Source organism: Callionymus lyra, chromosome 3 (genome assembly GCF_982586985.1).
Source record: "Callionymus lyra chromosome 3, fCalLyr1.hap1.1, whole genome shotgun sequence".
In the NCBI taxonomy this organism is placed as follows: Eukaryota; Metazoa; Chordata; class Actinopteri; order Syngnathiformes; family Callionymidae; genus Callionymus; species Callionymus lyra.
The window spans coordinates 13,757,393-13,779,173 of record NC_141820.1 but is presented as its reverse complement, the minus strand read 5'-3'; the positions used below and the strand labels follow the sequence as shown (position 1 = coordinate 13,779,173).

The 21,781-nt window shown below is 34.1% G+C and overlaps 1 protein-coding gene across 4 annotated transcripts in view; it reads right to left on the bottom strand.

Annotated features, from left to right (window-relative positions):
• Positions 1 to 1,123: 1,123 nt before the first annotated feature.
• The window catches only part of sfmbt2 (Scm like with four mbt domains 2), a 64,308-nt gene continuing 43,650 nt past the window's right edge, over positions 1,124 to 21,781 (bottom strand). For all 4 annotated transcript variants that reach the window (XM_087786506.1, XM_087786509.1, XM_087786507.1 and 1 more), the window contains 14 exons: positions 21,627 to 21,724; positions 19,561 to 19,662; positions 17,540 to 17,770; positions 15,825 to 15,951; positions 15,616 to 15,729; positions 15,488 to 15,533; positions 11,957 to 12,024; positions 10,099 to 10,238; positions 9,815 to 9,924; positions 5,237 to 5,412; positions 5,014 to 5,174; positions 3,742 to 3,960; positions 3,559 to 3,687; positions 1,124 to 1,727 (listed from right to left, as the gene is read on the bottom strand). In XM_087786506.1, the coding sequence (XP_087642632.1) occupies positions 1,587 to 1,727; positions 3,559 to 3,687; positions 3,742 to 3,960; positions 5,014 to 5,174; positions 5,237 to 5,412; positions 9,815 to 9,924; positions 10,099 to 10,238; positions 11,957 to 12,024; positions 15,488 to 15,533; positions 15,616 to 15,729; positions 15,825 to 15,951; positions 17,540 to 17,770; positions 19,561 to 19,662; positions 21,627 to 21,724 (1,862 nt within the window). In that variant the 3' untranslated portion in view covers positions 1,124 to 1,586. The remainder of the gene's footprint in view (positions 1,728 to 3,558; positions 3,688 to 3,741; positions 3,961 to 5,013; positions 5,175 to 5,236; positions 5,413 to 9,814; positions 9,925 to 10,098; positions 10,239 to 11,956; positions 12,025 to 15,487; positions 15,534 to 15,615; positions 15,730 to 15,824; positions 15,952 to 17,539; positions 17,771 to 19,560; positions 19,663 to 21,626; positions 21,725 to 21,781) is intronic.

The following is a 21,781-nucleotide window of genomic DNA, read 5'->3' as shown; positions in this document are numbered from 1 at the left end:
TGTGATTAAAGTAAACAAATTATTCTCCATATTTACGAAGATGAATTGCCTGAAAATAAACCTTTCTGCTGTTTTTATGCGGTTTGAAAAGACATGAAACGAAGGAAAATCAAATGCAAAGTGGCCATTTGATGTCTGGTTACCTAGCAACCGTGCTAGGCAACCGCTTTAAAAAAAAAAGAAAACGGGAATCAGAATAAAGTGTTTATGCTGAAACTCTGGGGTTTTGATGCACATTCACTATCAGCGACGTCGTCGTGGCTCATGGTAGAACTTTACATTCAAATGTGTCGTCGCTTTAAAATACGTGAAGATAGAAAAACACACTTTTAGAACATAATTACAAAATGTTTTGATATTTAGGAAACATAATTCATTCTCTTCTGTGCTTTGACTTTAATTTAAAGAAGGTAATCATTTATATTTTATATGATTTAGATCTTAAATATCATTTAAAAACTGTTTGGGAAAAAAAAACAACACTAAAATATATGTATCTTGATTAAGTTCTTTGTTTATGGATTTAATTGGGTTATTCTTCCCCATATTTTTAAGAAAACATCGTAAATGTATAATCAATAACTCCATAATAAATTAATTTAGATACAATTAAATTATGTTTTACAAAATTAATGTTTTTGTTCCTTTTTTTTCATCACTGGCAATAGTTTTTCTGATTTATTTTTCTTGATAAGACTGTTATAGATAAAACAATAGTTTAATATTTAAGTAAATTTGAAAATATAGAAATTAGAAAAATATACAACAACATATTTGGGTTATATAAAATAGTTCCACAGCATAATAACAATTCAACAATAACAACGATTCATTTTGTCCTCATTACTAGTATTTTGAAAAACTTTCCCCTAATAATGTGGACCTTCAATAAATAATGGGATTTTAATTTTTAATTTAGGTTAAAGAAAAGTCATAGTTTGGGAAAAATTAAAAATTCATTATTTCTAGTGAGTCATTAAATGAATAAAATTGTTTACAATAAAAACACAATTTAAACATATTTAAATTAATTGTTCGTACCAAAACACATTTAAAACAACAAAACAATAGAAAATAAAATTGAATAAAAATGCAACTCTCAGCAAAAAAAGATCACAAGGACTTGATAAAAATGAATAGAAATTTATTTTTTTGCACTTATCAAAAATATCTGCAGCAGGTTTGCATAGATGGACTCACAGCAGTGGACTGTGGGACGACTGGACTGGACTCTCCTGGACCGACCACGAAGTAAATAAAAAACATATTTAACTGGTACTTTCAATTTCATCGGTACGTTAAATAAGGGAAACAATAAATATCCAAATATATTAACTTTTTGAGTTTTTAAATATATTCATCTTCGTCCGGTCGATCAATTGAAAAAAAAAGAAAAAAATCTCTAAGACAAGAAAAACGAGGGAAAGAAACGGGTCGACAAAAAAGAACATTCCTCAGAATCAGGAAACCATATTCTGGACGACCCCGTGATGAATCCATCACTTCCTCTTCTTCAAAAATTCATCGTTTGCTCAAGGGCGGCGGCGGCGGCGGCGGCGGGTCCGGCCTCTTCCTGCTCCGGGGTCTCAGTTGACGAACTGTTTGTAGAAGGCCACTTTGACCCGCTCGATGTGGTGGCACAGCTTGACGGCCGGGCCCAGCTTCAGGTCCATACACTCCTGGACGGTCGGCAGAGTCAGCAGCAGCAGAGCCTGACCGTCGATGTCCTGGACACATGGGTTACGCTTGGTTTAGAACTTAAGTCGCACAACTTGTGTTCAAGTGTCCTTCACCATCGACAAATACGTTCTGGGGACACTTTTCACTAGTGATGTGTTGATGAGGCTTCATGAAACAGTTGATGAGGTATCATGATACAGTGTCTTCATTTTAAAACACCACTAGATGTCACTCTTTATAATATTTGGATCTGATCTAATAATTCAATGAAACCTGAGTGACATCTAGTGGTCGTTCCAAACGAAGACACTGTATCGTGATACCTCATCAACTGTTTCATGAAGCCTCATCAATGGTTTTATACAGTTCCATCAACAAGAATTTTCAAGTTGACCTTTTGGTTTGATTTTCTCTTTTATGACTGACTATTTTGGGGTTTTTTTTGGAGGTCGTGAGGGCTTTTGTCCACTTTTTCCCAAATAGTGGCTTTATAAAATGTTCTCACTTTTGTTTTTCTATGAATGGCACATGCAATTTTTGGTTGTTTTCAGCTCATGCGCTCGGTTCCTGAACTTAAACTGAAACTAAAATTACTTCCAGACAACTATTTGCAACACATGCTGCCTCTTCCCACTCCCTCTCAGTGAACTGCTGTGAATTTAGATTTGTATTTACACTAGTAACGAGTTGACGAGGCTTCATGAAACAGTTGATGAGGTATCATGATACAGTCATTTTGAAAGACCACTAGATGTCGCTCTCTGTTTGAAAATGATGTCAGATTTCATTGAATTAATAGATCTTAGTCAAAGAATGTAAATCAGAGAGTGACATCTAGTGGTCTTTTTAAATGAAGACACTGTATCATGATACCTTATCAACTGTTTCATGAAGCTTCATCAACACTTCACTGATAATATCTCTAATACAGGGTTTGTCCAGAAAGCTTTTTAATGAGGGATGAAATTATATGTTGAAGCTTTTTTTTTGCGATGTATCGTATTATTAAGTAACTAATTAAAGTTACTACTTAACTTTGTAACTCTTATCATCCTTGTTATCATCCGTGTTATGTTCCTTAAATCCAACATCGGTCGAGTCTCATTCATGAAGTCACAGCTTCGAACCTCACATCCACCAAATGCCAATCAGGATCAGTGTGTTACACAGTAAGACACACATTTGACTTTTTATGAAGAAAAACATGCTGTTATTGTGCAGTTTATTAGTTTAATAATGTCTGAACTTACTTAATATTTATTAAATTTAACACTTTAAGATGTGTTTTATTTATTTTCCTCTAAAGTTTGTTGTCTTTTTTTAAATACAGTGTTTTATCATCTTTTTTAAAAATGTTTAATTAGGTTAAATAATTAAAAATATAAGTTTCTTATGAGTTGTTTAAGTTCGTTTGGAAAAAAATCGACCCGTTGGGTTAAAAAAAATTGAAAATTTTGTTTCGACCACAAAATGATGGATCGATGCACCTGTCCTTTTATTTGTTTCATTTATTGTTCTTTTTGTTCTTACGTTTATTTCACTCACAGCTCTCAACCTCACACTGGCCTGTGCACTTTCTAGCTCTTTCGCAATAAAGTGAATTTCCTTAGAAACTTACAAGTACTTTTTAAAAAAGTAACTCTAATACTAACTAATTTAAAGTAACTTTCCAAACACGGCACATGTTAAAGACGTGTGTGACATGTATTCATTCACATCTTGTCGCTAGAAAAACGACTTTTGTCCGCATGAGACGCTCGTAATCGGGGTCAGTTGTACTCGCCGGTTTGACGGATGAGCGACGGATGAGTGACGGATGAGTGACGGATGAGTGATGAGTCATTTCATTGTAGTGTTTTGCTCCTTCGGGTTGTTTACCTGCTCCTGGAAGATGGTGGCCAGCGAAGCGCAGTCGGTGGAGTTGATGAACTGAACCACTTCATTGACGCTCCATTCCAGAGGGTTGCTGTCCAGCACCAGCTGGTCCTCGCCCTCCTGCTCCTCCACCTGACAGATAAACCTTCAGTCAACACAACATCGTTTCAATCCGACCGTCCTCACCTTCACGTCGTCCTCTTTGGGGTACTTGGTGCGGTTGGACCTCCTGAGGGTGTCGCCGGACTCGGGCGCGCCCGTGAGCTCGCAGCGCCGCAGTGCGGCGGAGCGGCGAGGACGACCGGCGGTCACGTCGGCCGAGGAGGCGTCCGTGTTGTCGTCCCGCGGCTCCGAGCTCGTGCCTTCGCTGCCGGACTGGAGCTCCTCCTCGCCCTCGTTACTCTCCTGCAGGGCATGATGGGAAAAAAAATGCAGCAATGATTAGTTCAACCGTCCTGTTGAAGGTTTCGTTTTAAATATTATTTTAACTTTAATCACTAATATATTTAAAAAAAAAGCACTTTACATAAGAAAAATGTTTAGACGCAAGGAAAAAAAAATTCTTGCTCTCATGTTCTCTCTGTGTTAAACCGGGTCAGCTTGACCCAGAGAGAACACAAGGGTTAAGTTACTCACATACAGTATTCTATTTCAAATAACTTATATAACCATAAAATACGTGTTCAAAGTTCAATATTTTTTAAATATGTAGTTTTTATTAATTTCTTAAAATTGATAAATACTGTGTATTGATTATTAAATTATGAATAATTATTAATATATATATATACTGTATATATATATATATATATATATAAATAATTATTCATACTTTAATAATCAATACAATACAATAATTATTAATATATATATATATATATATATATATATATATATATAATATTCATAATTTAATAATCAATACAATACAATACAATAATTATTAATATATATATATATATATATATATATAAATAATTATTCCTAATTTAATAATCAATACAATTGTGTTTATCAGTTATTATGTATATAATAAACCCTTTTAATACACAATTTTTAGAAAATTGAATAATTAAAAATACAAAAACAAATACAACCTGCATACATATGCAAAATTATTTAAATTATATAAAAAATAAAAAATTCAACCTTTAAATACATAAATGATTAAATTAAAAATTAAAAAATAATAATGATTAATTCCTTAGAAAATATACAAAAAAAAAGTTAATTAATAAGATAAATTGAACAATTGATTTTAAATAGTTAAAAATGTCAATTGAAACATTCAAAATTGAAATTAAATAACAATTAATAAATACAAAATAAAAACGTACTTACATATGTTTTATGATTTTAACTTTAAATCTGTTTTTATTACAATTATTGAGAACATTTTCTCTACTTCGTTTGATGAGTTGAGGCTTCATAAACCATCATCGAACTGTTTATTCTCACCTGAGGTGATCCGGCCGGAGTGAAGTCGACGCCCGACGAGCGCCTCTTCTTCTGCACGAAGATGGCTTTCCTCTTCTTCCTGCGACGCGCCGGCACGTCGCCCTCCGCCTCGTCTCCTCCGGCGGGTTTGGCCAGTTTCCTCTTCTTCCCGTAGTAATACGCTGCAAAGTCAGACTTTGAGACTCGTGTCGTGGTCTTGAGGGACGAGGGCTGAGAGACTCACTGTATTTGGTCTTGGTCTGCAGCGAGCAGTTCTCGGGACACTTGTCTCCGATGAGGACGGGGCTGAAGAGGTTCGGGCAACACTGCAGCTTCACGCACACGGTCCGGCAGAAGACCGGGATCTGGTCGGCCAGGCGGATGATCTTGATGACGGAGCGGTACGTTTTCCCTTTGTATCTGGAGAGCGAGGAGAGACGGAGAGACGTTACTTCAGATGGACCTCATGGACTAACGTTCGTAGATCTTCTACTAAATATGTCTAGAAACTGAAATCCAGAAGATGGCGCAGCACCAGCTCGGGCTCTGAGGTCTGTGGATCAGAATCTACTGAAGGTTCCTGAACACGGTTCAGGACCAGAGGAGAGAAATCCTTCCAGACTGTTGCTCCTAAGCTTTGGAACGATCTTCCTCTCCCTCTGTGTTTGATGATCTACTGACTCCTTCAAGGAACTTCTTAAGACGTTTCTATTTGTTCAGGTTTTTCCTTGATTTTCTGGAACTCCTGTTGTGTTATCAGTTTTATCTTGATCTTTAAAATATATACTTTATTGAGTATTGTTTTGATTGTTTAAGTGCTTTGTGACCCTGGTCTGGAAAAGCGCTATACAAATAAAAATGACTTACTTACTTACAAAAATATTCGGATGTATGAATCTGTGCGCCACACGAGTTTAGGACCTAAAATTTTTTAAACTTTTTACCACTCTTTTCAGTATTGATGAATATGAACTTTGACCTGAGAAGTGGCTCAGCACGTTTTTTGTGAGCATTACCCCCTAGTACATGAGGCCCCAGGTTTTCCCTTTTATTACGGAGTTTGTTCAATAAATCATGATTTGTATGTAACGTATCTAATGAATCTTCAATCTCATCAATTAATATTTATTAGTTGTAATTTAATTTAAATTTTGAACGTTTATATTTGCATTTTTAACTATTTAAATTAAATGATCCAATTTAACACAACTACGATTTTTTTTATTTAATTTTTTAAGGAATTAATTATTTCTGGAATAATTTAATCATTAATATATTAAAAGGTTGAATTTGTTATCCCATTGATATTTTTTAAATAATTCAATTTTCTAAAAATTGTATATTAAAAAAGGTTGAATTTTTTTTTAAAGAGTTAAAAACTATATATTAATTATTAATATTATTATTAATAATTATTAATTATTATTATTAATATATATATATATATATATATATATGTATATATATGTATATATATGTATGTATATAGACAACTATGCATTAAATAATATTGAATTTTGAAAATGTTGCACTTTTTTTTCAACTTAAATGGTTTATTTTGGGTGATAAAAAGATGTACACGTGTGAAAAATCTTCATTAAGTGATTTATTGATATTTTTTAACAGACTTGACGCAGTATTTCAGTCCAAAGTGCCATTTTTAGTTTTCACCAGCAGGGCTGACTATTGTTCTGTTATCTTGTCTCAATGATTAAATAAAAAATACATCAAATATATTTAAAAAAATAACCCAAAAAAACCCATTATATCTATTTATATTTCTTATTAGTTTTATTTGTATTATTATACATTTTGACATTAATTATCTCTTCCCTGGTGTGTGTTATTCAGTTTAAATGTTTTTGTATTTATGTATTTATTTTAATTTTTTTTTAAATATATTTTTTCAAGATTGTATTTTTTACTCTATTCAGATTTAAATAATTCTTATTTTGTGATTCTTTGAGTCACTTTTTACATTAAAAACATATCTATATAAAGTACATTAAATGATCAGATATTAAACAATTCTCCAGAACAGTATTTTCAATCTCAAGTACAAAAACAAAAAAAAAAGGATTTTACAAAAAGTAAAATAAAAACGAAATAATTATATTTAGATTAATAAAAAAAAGAAAAGAGCTTAAAATATGAAAAATTCATTCAAAACAAATACAAAGGTTGTAAAACTCAAAAAAGTTAAATTATTTGTTTAAATCCAATTCAATAATACAAATAACAATCAACCTGCTGTATTTTGTAATTGTAGTAATCTTTAGATGACACTTTTAATACTATATAGGCTCTCAGCAACCAAGTAACAAAAACTATAGTGTGTTTGTGTTAAAAAAAAGTTCTTTAAATCCATTGAAGGACGTGAAAAACATCCATTTAATCTTAATAAATATGTATTAATAATGTAATTTATTATGTTATTTTGAGGTATGAGGAGCATTAGCTCGTCTAAGGAGGCAGAGAAATGTGTTTTTATACGTCAAGAGAAGATACAATTCAATAAACTACTGAAACATTGTGGTAAAAAAGCGTCTGTTGATGATACGATGACCGTTAAAAGCTTGTGTCGAACATCAAAACTCTTCCGAGCACAAAACCAACGACCTCGGGGCGTCCGGCGCTCCAGAAAAAGTTGAAAGTAGCTCTTTGTTCGAATTGTCAAAACATTCGTGCTTGGATGAGCCGCTGCAGGTGAACACAACTCTGAACCCGCTTCACAACCAAAATGTGGATTTTAAAATTGAGAATCTTTAACCAAAATCTGCTTAAATTCCTCCAGTTAAAAACATCTAAAGAGGTTAAAAGGTCAAGAAAGTGTGGAAATGTTTTCGGTTTGGTCTGAACTGCTGTGTGTGTGTGTGTGTGTGTGTGTGTGTGTGTGTGTGTGTGTGTGTGTGTGTGTGTGTGTGGGTTTGTGTCGGTCTTATCAAACACAACTCAAGACACATTCTGGAGGCGTCCGCAGTCAAAACAAGCCGCGAGAGAAACAGAACTCTGACAAAACAGACTCAACAAACCGAGGAATCCACCAACACTCGCCGGGAGACGAGGCTTTTAAGAACCAGTCAAGGTCGAGGGTATCAGGGAAATATGATCGGAATCGACGGGAGAGGATGTGGCAACAAAAACATCAACTAAAAGTGTTATTTAATGATGTGTAAAAATATTAAATAAAAGATTTTCATGCACTTTTCAGTTAGATATCAAATCTGAAAGCAGCCGTAAGTAAAGTAAGAGACTTTGTTCAGAAACACTTGAAGAAAAACTACGATTTATGCTAATAAATAAACATTTTAATGAATATTCAGCAGAAGGATTTTCTCTCCTAACACAAATAATGTTAGGTGAATCATCTGATCCTTATTCTACTTTATTGATTCATGTGTTTCTAACTTTCTATGAGGAAGAATAATCTAAAAAAGAAACGTACGGTTTACGGTGCATTTAAGTCAATACAAATTTCAATTCATATTCAGCTCTTAATTCACGTAACCGTGATGAGTTCACTGAGAGGGATCGAGACAGAGGGTGGGATTAAAAAGACAGTTTCACTTTTAAAAACTATTCTTTCAAATATTGTTCTTTTAAACTATTAATTGTTTTAAGATTCAGTGAGAAGAACGCCTGGTCCTACCAAACAAGCTAAATACACTAAGACAAAAAAGGAAATGGAAGTTCAGAATTTCATCTCTTTACCAACTGACCTCCACAATTTTGACTAACTCACCTGTTCCATAACCCCCCCCCCCCCTCTTAACCTTCCTTCTTGTTTCCTGTTATTGCTTTAATCTTCTTTGGATTTTATGCAACAGCTTTTTCTAAAATTACTTTATTGCATTATGTCATTCTTAGTGGTGTGTATTGGCATCTTGCGATATGATACGTATCACGATACAGGAGCAACGATACCATATATAGTGATATCGTGTAGTATTGTTGAGTACTTGACTCTGGTGTTGCAGTATTTACAGACCACATGACTCTTGACGAAGTCGTAACTGCTTTCTTTAGTTTTGAAACCAAAATATGTCCAAACATCAGCTTTAAAAGCTGCTGGAGTCGACTGTATCCTCTCGTCCTCAGTCATCAAATTTTATTGTACCGTTTTCTGCTGAGGACGTAATTGACTGCTGCCATGTAGTGGCCGGAAGTTTAATTGCAACAGAAAAATGGAAAAAAGGCTGTTAAAATGTGCATGTTAATTGTAAATTATTATTATTTTCCATAAATATATATTTTTAAATACAAGCAAAGAAAAATGAGTAAATAAAAGAACTGAATGAATTGTTACGATATTCAAAAGTTTTTTTGAATTGTTGAGTATTATGAAAAAATAAAACACCATACATCTGTATCAATATTTTCTCACAACCCTATTGATTTGATTGTTTTTGATTATTAAAAGTAAAACTTTTGAAAGGCACTTAAATACAAAAATGACATTATTTTATTAAATTATTATTTATAATTAAATGATTACATCTTTAGTTGTATATATATAACTATATATATTATATATATATAACATAATTATTACAGTTTGCTTACTCTTGTTGTTCAAGAGTTCCTAACATGTTATCGAAAACTACAAGTTGCCTTTTTTTGCATCTTTTTTGACATTTAAACTGTTTAACACAACTTTGAATAATGTTAAATAATCTTATTTTTTCAATGCAAATCAAGGCAGAACACTTTACATAACTGTAGCCGTTGAAGAAACGATGAGATCGGATCATAAGTAAACTTTCAAACAATGAGGAACATTCATCGTCTGATCATGACGTCAACAATCTTATGTTCTCCTCACTTGGCTTTGAGAGTTTCCTCCTGGCAGTCCCAGCTCTGATCCTCCACCTCCTGCAGCTCCTTCAGAACACGACCGGGCTTGTAGGCAGCGTTCACCAGCATGGTCAGGAGCTGCGGGTGGGAAGGAAAAAAAATGAAAAAATCTACTTTCATATCATGTCTCGTCCAGTTTGAATCAACATGAGAGGGGTTGAACAAAACAGATCAGGATGTGTACGGATCATCAGAAGATGATGACTTCACTTAGGAACCTCCATCTCCCTCCTCCTCCTTCTGACCTCTCACCTCTTTCAGCACCAGAGTGCACTTTCCGGGGCCCACGGACTGCGGCAGTTCGGCGATGCGTCCCTTGTTGAGGTAGGGGCCCGAGAAGCAGCGATGGTTGACGAAGATCTTGGAGCAGCAGTACCTGCCGTTGGCTGAGCCTGAGACGGAGACGACAGATTTACTTACAGAACACAAGAGATCAGCGTTGAAAAAACATGTTTTTAAACACATAACCTTCTGATCTCTCTGAAATATTAACTCAAGGGTGTCCAAACTTTTGAAAAGAGGAACATGTTTTATTTAAAAAACAGCCGTACAAGGCCAAAACCCTTGTGTTGTTCACCATGACCCAGAGACAACACAAGGGATACCACAAACACATTTGTTTTCAGGCCTCCACGTCACCTTGACCCAGAGACAACACAAGGGATACCTCAAACACATTTGTTTTTGGGACTCCAGGGTAACCTTGACCAAGATATTTGAATATTTTGACAAATTGAGTTTGATTTTCTTATTCTAATAAAAAAGAAGAAGAATGAATTAACAATACTTTATTATCGAATATTTAGAATTAAAATATGAAGTTTAAAGTGTAAAACAAAATCGTTGTATTATAAAACATTCATTAAAAAAAAAAAAATTTAAATACAAAATTCAACCTTTTTAATGTACAAATTATTTAATTTAATTAAATCTTAGAAAGTTTAAATCTAATTAAAATGAATATACAGAAATTAAATCGGACAATATTAGAATTATAAAAAATCCAACCTTTCAATGTTAATTGAATAAGATATTTAACATTTACACGCTTAATTAAAAAGTTTTCACATTTTCCAATGTTAAATTTCCACCATTTCAATATCGTGATGTCAGTGATGTTCCTTCATACTGTGTCGTCTCCATGCAGACGTTTTGTTTGCTCGCTTCTGTTTTTAATATCGTCCGCGTGTTAATGAAACAGTCGGCGGTTGAAGCGTTATTACGAACAACAGTTTCCCAACAGAGTTTCCTGAGCAGTCGCTGAAGGAGTCGCTTAAGAACCAACAAACCCAGTGATGACATTAAACTGAAGCAAAGACTGATCTTTAAGTGAGTGTCGTTGAGTCTAAACATCTATTCTTCTCAACAGCTTCTGAGGAGACATTTGCAAACACTAAACACCTCATTTAGACCAAAATAAAACAACAAAAACACGTCCAGGGAAGGTAAAGAATGACCAAGAAGATGATTAAATGTTGTATGAGGCTCAGAGAGAGAAGTACCAGAACTGTAATAATACATACAAAACAATAATAATAATGTTTCATGTACATTATGGAAATGTTTGTTGGATTAATGTAAAGAAAAACTTCAATAAAAATGTTTTTTTTTAGGAGAAAAGTTGATGATGTAACATTAATAAGGACAAAAACGCACTGAGACTATTTATTTTAATAAAAATGTTTTTAAAAAGGCTGTATAATATAGTCTTTTTATTATTATTATTATTTATTTTACATAAAATAAGTCTCAAATAAAAGAAAATATATAAGAAACAAAACATCAATTAATACAAAAAGCTATGTTTAAACACAGTTAACTTAACTTTATATGGTATTAAAATGCTATGAATACATTTATAATATGTATTTGTTAATTACTATAACTAGAATATAAAACTATGTGTAAAAAACATTTGATAAAATCAATTCAGTTATTCAATCCAAAAATATAATGCTTAATAAAAACGTATAAAAATGTAATTAATGTACCTTCAATATTCTGGAACCTGATATACCTTGTTATTAAAAAAAAAAAGTATATTTAACTGTAACACAAACACTATCATGGCAGGAACATATGGTTCTCGGGTGGATGATGAGTCCATTACCTGGGTCTGAGTTGAGTGGCAGGCAGATGTTGACGGGCGTCGTCTCCGGCGGCTGAGCAGGAGTCAGTCTGCAGGAAGAACCAGGGTTCCATCAATGTGTTCAAGAAGACTTAAGTCTGGAAGTGGATCTTATGTTCCGACGCTTCAGGAAGACTTAAGTCTTGAAGTGGATCTTATCTTCCGACGCTTCAGGAAGACTTAAGTCTGGAAGTGGATCTTATGTTCCGACGCTTCAAGAAGACTTAAGTCTGGAAGTGGATCTTATGTTCCGACGCTTCAGGAAGACTTAAGTCTGGAAGTGGATCTTATGTTCCGACGCTTCAAGAAGACTTAAGTCTGGAAGTGGATCTTATGTTCCGACGCTTCAGGAAGACTTAAGTCTGGAAGTGGATCTTATGTTCCGACGCTTCAAGAAGACTTAAGTCTGGAAGTGGATCTTATGTTCCGACGCTTCAAGAAGACTTAAGTCTGGAAGTGGATCTTATGTTCCGACGCTTCAAGAAGACTTAAGTCTGGAAGTGGATCTTATGTTCCGACGCTTCAGGAAGACTTAAGTCTGGAAGTGGATCTTATGTTCCGACGCTTCAAGAAGACTTAAGTCTGGAAGTGGATCTTATGTTCCGACGCTTCAAGAAGACTTAAGTCTGGAAGTGGATCTTATGTTCCGACGCTTCAAGAAGACTTAAGTCTGGAAGTGGATCTTATGTTCTGACGCTTCAGGAAGACTTAAGTCTGGAAGTGGATCTTATGTTCCGACGCTTCAGGAAGACTTAAGTCTGGAAGTGAATCTTATGTTCCGACGCTTCAGGAAGACTTAAGTCTGGAAGTGGATCTTATGTTCCGACGCTTCAAGAAGACTTAAGTCTGGAAGTGGATCTTATGTTCCGACGCTTCAAGAAGACTTTAGTCTGGAAGTGGATCTTATGTTCCGACGCTTCAGGAAGACTTAAGTCTGGAAGTGGATCTTATGTTCCGACGCTTCAGGAAGACTTAAGTCTGGAAGTGGATCTTATGTTCCGACGCTTCAGGAAGACTTAAGTCTGGAAGTGGATCTTATGTTCCGACGCTTCAGGAAGACTTAAGTCTGGAAGTGGATCTTATGTTCCGTCGCTTCAGGAAGACTTAAGTCTGGAAGTGAATCTTATGTTCCGACGCTTCAGGAAGACTTAAGTCTGGAAGTGGATCTTATGTTCCGACGCTTCAAGAAGACTTAAGTCTGGAAGTGGATCTTATGTTCCGACGCTTCAAGAAGACTTAAGTCTGGAAGTGGATCTTATGTTCCGACGCTTCAAGAAGACTTAAGTCTGGAAGTGGATCTTATGTTCCGACGCTTCAGGAAGACTTAAGTCTGGAAGTGAATCTTATGTTCCGACGCTTCAGGAAGACTTAAGTCTGGAAGTGGATCTTATGTTCCGACGCTTCAGGAAGACTTAAGTCTGGAAGTGGATCTTATGTTCCGACGCTTCAAGAAGACTTAAGTCTGGAAGTGGATCTTATGTTCCGACGCTTCAAGAAGACTTAAGTCTGGAAGTGGATCTTATGTTCCGACGCTTCAGGAAGACTTAAGTCTGGAAGTGGATCTTATGTTCCGACGCTTCAAGAAGACTTAAGTCTGGAAGTGGATCTTATGTTCCGACGCTTCAGGAAGACTTAAGTCTGGAAGTGGATCTTATGTTCCGACGCTTCAAGAAGACTTAAGTCTGGAAGTGGATCTTATGTTCCGACGCTTCAGGAAGACTTAAGTCTGGAAGTGGATCTTATGTTCTGACGCTTCAGGAAGACTTAAGTCTGGAAGTGGATCTTATGTTCTGACGCTTCAGGAAGACTTAAGTCTGGAAGTGGATCTTATGTTCCGACGCTTCAGGAAGACTTAAGTCTGGAAGTGAATCTTATGTTCCGACGCTGCTTCGCTGGACGCGACACTCCCCGATGGTGTCGTGTGTCACTTGTCAACAGAAATCTATCAGCGCAGCAGGTGAAGCCACTTCTGCTCCGAGAGGCTTCGCTCACGATTATTGTTGCTTCGGTTAAAAAGGTTCCTTTTCTAGTCTCTGGCACGAGCGACGACCGACAGGTTTAGTGACTGAAAGGCCTTTTTTTTCACGACTCGGCTTAAAATAGATGTCAGAGCAAGAACTGAAGCCAACTAAAAGTAAGTAAATATGTCTTAAATTCATATTTATTTATCGTTTTTTAACCCTTTTAATGTTCAAATCAAATTCATAGTTTTTGTTTTTGTTTTCTTAATGGTGAGGCTTCATGAAACAGTTGATGAGGTATCATGATACAGTGTCCTTATTTTAAAAGACCACTAGATGTCACTCTCAGCTTGAAAATGATGGCATATTTTAATATTATAATATAACATATAGTATTTAGAATTAGCAGATCAGAGTCAAAGATTATAAATAAAAGAGTGACATCTAGTGGTCTTTCAAAATGAAGACACTGTAACATGAAACAGTCGATGAGGTATCATGATACAGTGTTTTAATTTTGAAAGATCACTAGATGTTGCTCTCAGCTTGAAAATGATGGCAGATTTTAGTATTATAATATTATATAAGTATTTAGAATTAGTAGATCAGAGACAAAGATTATAAAGCAGAGAGTGACATCTAGTGGTCTTTCAAAATGAAGACACGGTATCATGATACCATCATGATCAACTGTTTCATGAAGCCTCATCAACACATCACTAAGTTTTAAAGTTGTAGATTTTTACCATTTTTTTTTTACTAGTTTTCTGAGCCTCATGTGCATGTTTTATAATATAACAAAATAAACGTCCGGCTCCGAGTATTACACAGAGATTATTACTATGAAGCCTTGCAAAGTAATACTACGTTGGCTTCGCAGTTTACCAAAATTATGACGGATTTTTGAGCGTCGTTCCACATTAGTTTGATGTCAGTAAGTAAAACCATGATTGAATTCACTAAATAAGGTTTATAAGGAGTACTGTCGACTTTTAAGGGAAGTAAGTAAGTAAGTAAGTAAGTAATATTTATTCATATAGCGCTTTTCGAGACCAGGGTCACAAAGCGCTTAAACAATCAAAACAATACTCAAAAAAAGTATATACTTTAAAGATCAAGATAATACTGAGAACAACACAGGCGTTTGAGAAATTCAAGGAAAAGCCTGAACAAATAGAAACGTCTTAAGATGTTTCTTAAAGGAGTCAGTAGACTCCATCAAGCGCAAAGATTAAATATGATTTTTAAGTGCACCTTAAATATTTGTTCCTTGATGTATCTGTTAAGTTTACAAGAATAAAGAATGTGAAGTCTGATAACTACTGGAAGGGCTTTGCTGTAATGGGATTAGGAGGTGTTTGAAAGTAGACAAAAACTCTCCAGTGGTTATGTAGCGCAACTGCACGTAACCAGTTACATAATGGCTATAATATATACTGATAAAATATTTTTTAAACGTGTGAAATGGTGAAGTATGCGTCGTCTCCATGGATCCACAGTTTATCCAGAGTGCTATCATGGAACGTGTGGATGTTTTAATGCAGAGACTTACTGTTGTTTCTCAGGCTGAACGACTGCTATTTTCTTCTGCATCTGGCCTGTAAAAAAAGACAGTGTGTGTGTCACCGCTGAGGAATTCTGAGTGTGTGTGTCGGGGGGGAAGATGGCATGTGTACGTACAGACAGGTTTGAGAGGCGTCGTCAAGGGGTACGCGTTGGCCTCGCACCAGCCCACGGGGAAGACGTCGGTGGACTCGACATCCACGATGCATTCTGACAGAGGCTTCGCCGCACCTGCGGGAAGGGAAGGCAGCGGCGCTCACGCATCTGTCACCCATGTTTCTCCGAGACGCTCGGCAATTTGGAACAATTTTCGTTTTTTTCCGTACCTTCCAGTCGCAGCCACAGCAGGCGCCCTCGGGCCTGAGAGACCTGGGCGGCGCAGACCTCGGCCGGGCAGTGAGGGTTCACCGTCTCCAGCCACATGTTCTTGGCAAACACTCGGGTCAGCCACGTCTGGAGGCACAAACACAAACAAACACAGGTTAAAAAAAACACTGTGTTTTCATGATGAGAAAAACTAATATTGACATAGATTCTTTAAATCTATGTCAATATTAGTTAGAAAAGCTGAAAAAACATACATAGACAACGATTTTAAGCTAAAATTAGCAAATGATTTCATGGAATGTATTTAAAAATAAAAATAAATTGACTATTTTTCAATAAACAAGGAGTTTAAAAAATACGGATCAATTATTTGTTTTTGAAACTGAAATAAATGTGTCATGAAGTAACACAGTCTTCACTTTGTCAGCTTCAAAGTCTTCCTTAAAAGGGACATTTCAAATGTTTTTCATCATGTTTTATCAAGGAAAATACACTTCCTGAGGGGCCATTTTGTAAGCTGCTGTAAGGGACCGCCAAGCCAAAGAAAAGGAAGAAAAAAGAAAAATTGCCTTTAGATAATGGGAAATAAAAAAAAGGAAAGTAAGAAAATTGTCTTTCAACTGTATTTCAATATTTTTCAATAGACAAAGAATAACAAAAATAAAAAAAATAAAAAAATAAATAAAACTGTTAGCTGTTTGACAAAATATCAGTTTTATATTTGTTACTTCATAAGGGCCTCATAAAATAAATATATTTTTCTAAGTCAAGGAAAACAGACAAATTATTAGTATTTGTCGGCGTCAAAGTCTTTCTTTTAAAGGGAAATTGAAATAAAGGAAATAAAAACACAAGTAAACACAAGACAGGGTGGAAACTTAAAGTCATAATACACAGAAATTAAACTTTATAAACTGTAGCAAGGGACCACCAAGTCGAGGAAAAGCAAGAAGAAAAATGGGAAACAACTGCCTTTAACTCGGACCTTAGGCAGGGTGTTGTCTTCATGAGGTCAAAGGTCATGTGGAAATTCCTCTAATAGCCAACTATTTAATTTTGTACTCGGTTTTTATCATTTATTACAACATTTAACAACAATTCAATTTTTTTTTTTGCTTTTGGCTTCTCACCTTTTTATTATTAGTACATTTAAGACATGTTTTGAAATAAATGTAATAACATTTTAGCATTGTTTTAATTTTTTATGTTTTGTTCCCTTTGTCTTTTGGCTTGACGGGCCCCTACAACAGTCAGTATATTTGTTGGCCCCTTAAAGAAAAAAACAGGTTAAAAACAAAATAATAAATTATCTAATTTGATGTAAAATGTATTAAAATACAAGTCATAATAATAAAAAACAGTATTTCACTTATATAGACAATTAATATAATATTTTTTAATTAAAAAAAAGGAAAACAAGAACACTAAGTCCTAAAATATCTTTGAAAATTTACCAAAATACGAAGAAATTAAAATAAATTGTCAGTACACACAAAAAGTATCTATCATTTTATAGTTTTACTGCTTTACAAGGACCTCATATATGAGTTAAATGAATGACTTTTGTTTTAAATAAAATCAATTATTAGTTAATTTAAAGTCTAAATTTAAAGGGACTTCATCATTAAATTTTGCTAAAAAAGGGTAAAATGTCATAAATTCAGAATCATATTTTAAAAACCTCGAAACAACACGTAACACTCAAGCGCCTCACGTCAGAGAAGCAGTGGTCCGGAGCCGCCTCGGTGCCCGTCTGCTTCAGGTAGTCGGCCCAGTCGAAGTCCTGACCCGCGTAGCCCCGCGGTCGCTCCAGGCTCACGCCGTTCTTCAGACACCACTGGACCGGCAGGATGCCCGGCGAGCGAGCGTGACAGACCACCGAGCGCAGCTTCGAGTCCACGTTGAGGTCGTCCAGAGTCACCTGGAAGTAGGTCCGGTCGAAGACCTGCACGAGAACGAGACCAACGTGAGTCGTGAACCCACCATTATTGAGGGAATAAAACGTATTTTTCCATCGTTATTACAATGAGGAGTTAAACTGTTATTGAACACGTTTCCCTGTTTGACTACGAACGTGTTTCTGAAGCTGGTGATTAAATATTTAGGAAAAAAGATGAAATTTTCACAATGAAGCTAATTTTCCACTTGAAATGCAGCAAATAGTGTTTTTTCTCAGCAGCTCCCCTGAGGTGTCGTCCTGGCAGACGCTTCACTTTTGCAACGGAACAGGTTTTTCTGTGACTTGAATTCACTTATTCTTCAGTTAAAAAGAAACTCTAAACTATCGTAGATATAAAAAAAATGTCAATTGCAATTATAACTATAATTTAAAAATGATATTACCTTTTTTTTAATTGATCATCACCCTGTCAATTGTAATTAAAGTAAATTGTTCTTAATGAAAGACAAAATATATATAAAACAGCACTTGTTTGGATTCACTAAGAGGTAAAATAAATATAATCAATTGATAAAAGTCACGATTAAACAGTTATCACACGACTTTTATGCTCGTTTATAACAGTGTTTGATATTTTAAACACATTTTTCCTAATTTCAAAATAAAATTCACAAATTTTTATCACGACAATAAACTTTAAGTGGAATAATAAAAACGCAAGGTTAACTGCTGTAAAGTTCTATATAAAGACATTACTGTCTGTTCGTTTATAATGTTATAGATTTGATGAATACATATAGGTTTATTTTTGAAGGATTGATGGGATGTCATTATTTGTTTTTGGCCCCTGCTTGTTTAAAATTCATCATTAGTGGCCCTACTTTAAAATAGATTTAGGCACCTTTGCACTGAGTGAAGAACATCTAATGTGAAGAGAAAAACATTGAAATAAATAAATAAAAATCTGTAATATACGTAAACAATGTTTTAATAAATAATTACATAAAAGTTACATTTATTTTAGTAAGGTGTGAATATTTTGTGGTGAATATATATTAGCAAAGAATTCTCTAAAGATTTAAATGAAATGTTTTTAAAATATGTTTTAATTATTTTTAAGGAAAATGATTCACCAGTCTCAAAACCTTTTAAAGTAAAAACAAATTCAATTTAGTCAAACATAACAATGTCTTTAAATATGAGTAGGAATCATCAAAACAAAGAAATAAAATGTTTTTAAAAATACAGTATTTTAAAGGGAAAAAAAAAATTCACCAATTTCAATACTAAAACAACACTTTATTACATAACACATTGAAAGAAAACTAATATTTAGATCTAGTAAAATAAAAAACTGAATGGTTGAATTTTTCACAATTATACAAACATTTTATGTTGAATTTAAAAGGATCCGAATTAAAAAATATCGACTTTAGCAAGTTTATTTTTTAATCATTTAAATAATAATATCAAACTCTATGTGTAAAGTTATCCATTCTTTAAAAAAATACCAATTATATTAATTAAATTATTTAAAGAATATTAATATGATTATATATATATATAAAAAAAATCCATGTCAACAAAAAAACATTTAAACAAAAAATAAAGGTTCAACTTTTGAAATGTTAAATAAAATCTTTCTATAATTTGGTTGATTTACAGGAGAATAAACACGGCAAACTTTATAAAAACGTTACATATTTGACCTTGAAACACCGGCGTGGTCCTCACAGACCCAACAACAACCACAAATATAAATAACCCCCCCGAGGTCGCCGCGTTCCCGCCGGCAACCGACGCCACACGAGAAGTTAGCGGCGCCCGTGACTCACCTTGGTGACAGAAACGGGACAGATCTGCAGCGAGTCCCACGGAGAAACCATCTCCAGCTTCATCCCCAGCTCGAAGGAGTGCTCCGGCAGATCCTCGTGGTCCTGGAACGGCAAGAGTCGTTTTAGATGAAACGTCAGGCGCCATATATTTGTCGCTCGGACCCCGATGTAGGTCAGGAGAGCCCGGCTGGGCGAGCAGGTGACGTCGTTCGTCTTCATTAAGAGACTCAACACTGTTAACATGGAGCCTGTTATTCATATCATCGGCCGGGAAAGAACGTTTCTGCCTTTAGGTCGGAACGAAGGAGGGAATCAACATGATTTACCGCGACTCTGAAGCCAAGAGAAGGAAGAGAGCGATAAAGAATTTAATGTGACGGAAAAATGTTTTAATAGAAAATAACTAAAAGGACATTTTTTCAAAAGAGCTTTAGTCTGAATTTGATTTAATTATAATTACATTTTTTTTTAAATTAATTTAAAAGGTTCTAAATGAAAAGAAAACATTAAACTACCATATTTTTCAAATGAATTGTCCATATGAAGTTGCATAATAGATATTTCTCCTTTATTTAAAATGTTATTTACACGTGTAATTACATGATTTAGTCATGTTAATATTATGAAGTTGCATAATAGATATTTCTCCTTTATTTAAAATGTTATTTACACGTGTAATTACATGATTTAGTCATGTTAATATTATGAAGTCACATAATAGATATTTCTCCTTTATTTAAAATCTTATTTACACGTGTAATTACATGAATTAGTCATGATAATATTATGAAGTCACATAATAGATATTTCTCCTTTATTTAAAATCTTATTTACACGTGTAATTACATTAATTAAGTCATGATAATATTATGAAGTCACATAATAGATATTTCTCCTTTATTTAAAATGTTATTTACACGTATAATTACATTAATTAAGTCATGATAATATTATGAAGTCACATAATAGATATTTCTCCTTTATTTAAAATGTTATTTACACGTATAATTACATTAATTAAGTCATGATAATATTATGAAGTCACATAATAGATATTTCTCCTTTATTTAAAATATTATTTACACGTGTAATTACATTAATTAAGTCATGATAATATTATGAAGTCACATAATAGATATTTCTCCTTTATTTAAAATCTTATTTACACGTGTAATTACATTAATTAAGTCATGATAATATTATGAAGTCACATAATAGATATTTCTCCTTTATTTAAAATCTTATTTACACGTGTAATTACATTAATTAAGTCATGATAATATTATGAAGTCACATAATAGATATTTCTCCTTTATTTAAAATCTTATTTACACGTGTAATTACATGAATTAGTCGCGATAATAGTAAATGACAAGTGATTTTTTTTTTCGGCGTGCATTTAAGTTTCGTATTCTTTAATTTGTATGTTTTAAAGTAGAAAATATTACAATTTCAAGACAACAACAAGAAAAACAAAGTGATTATTTTTATAAATTTGTATGACTTGTCATAGTTCGAGGTCACATAAGAATGCAAAAGAAAAAAATGTATATTTTTATATAATTTAAAATTTAAATAGTTAAAATGATAAACAGTTGATTTTAAAAAATATTATTTATACAATAATAACGGAAGATATAAAACCCAATACCCCCCAAAAAAGACAAATAAAAGAAAGAAATAAGGAAAAAACAAGATTATTTGTTTTTTTTACCCATGTTGGAAAAAATGTAATTAAAGAAACTTAAATATTTCTTTTAGTAGATATTCAATATATTAAGTACTTTACTTTAGAATTACTGTCAATGACTTTAAAGTTTGATATTAAATGAATGACTTTTGTGGCCAAAATGGACGTGAAATAATTTTTTATCTGATTGAGGTCATGTCTCTCAAAAGCTTTGCTTTCAATTTCAACGGAAAGTTTCCGTACGACCGTTGAAGTCGCTGGTGTGTATCAGTTGAGTCAAGGTTTCAGTTGAAATGAAACAATTACAGCGTCGCTGCCAGCGCCGGCACCGAGCCAACATGTGCAAACAAAAGAAGAGAGAGAGAGAGTGACTCACCTTGAACACTTCCAGAGGTAGAGGACGCTTCTGCCCGTCGACTCGCGCCTCTTCCAGAGCGCGCTGCCAGTGGGTGGCGCTCTTCAGCGACTTCAGCTCTGAAAAATGTTTATTTTTGATATGAAACCAATATTTAGCAAGAAATCAATAAATAA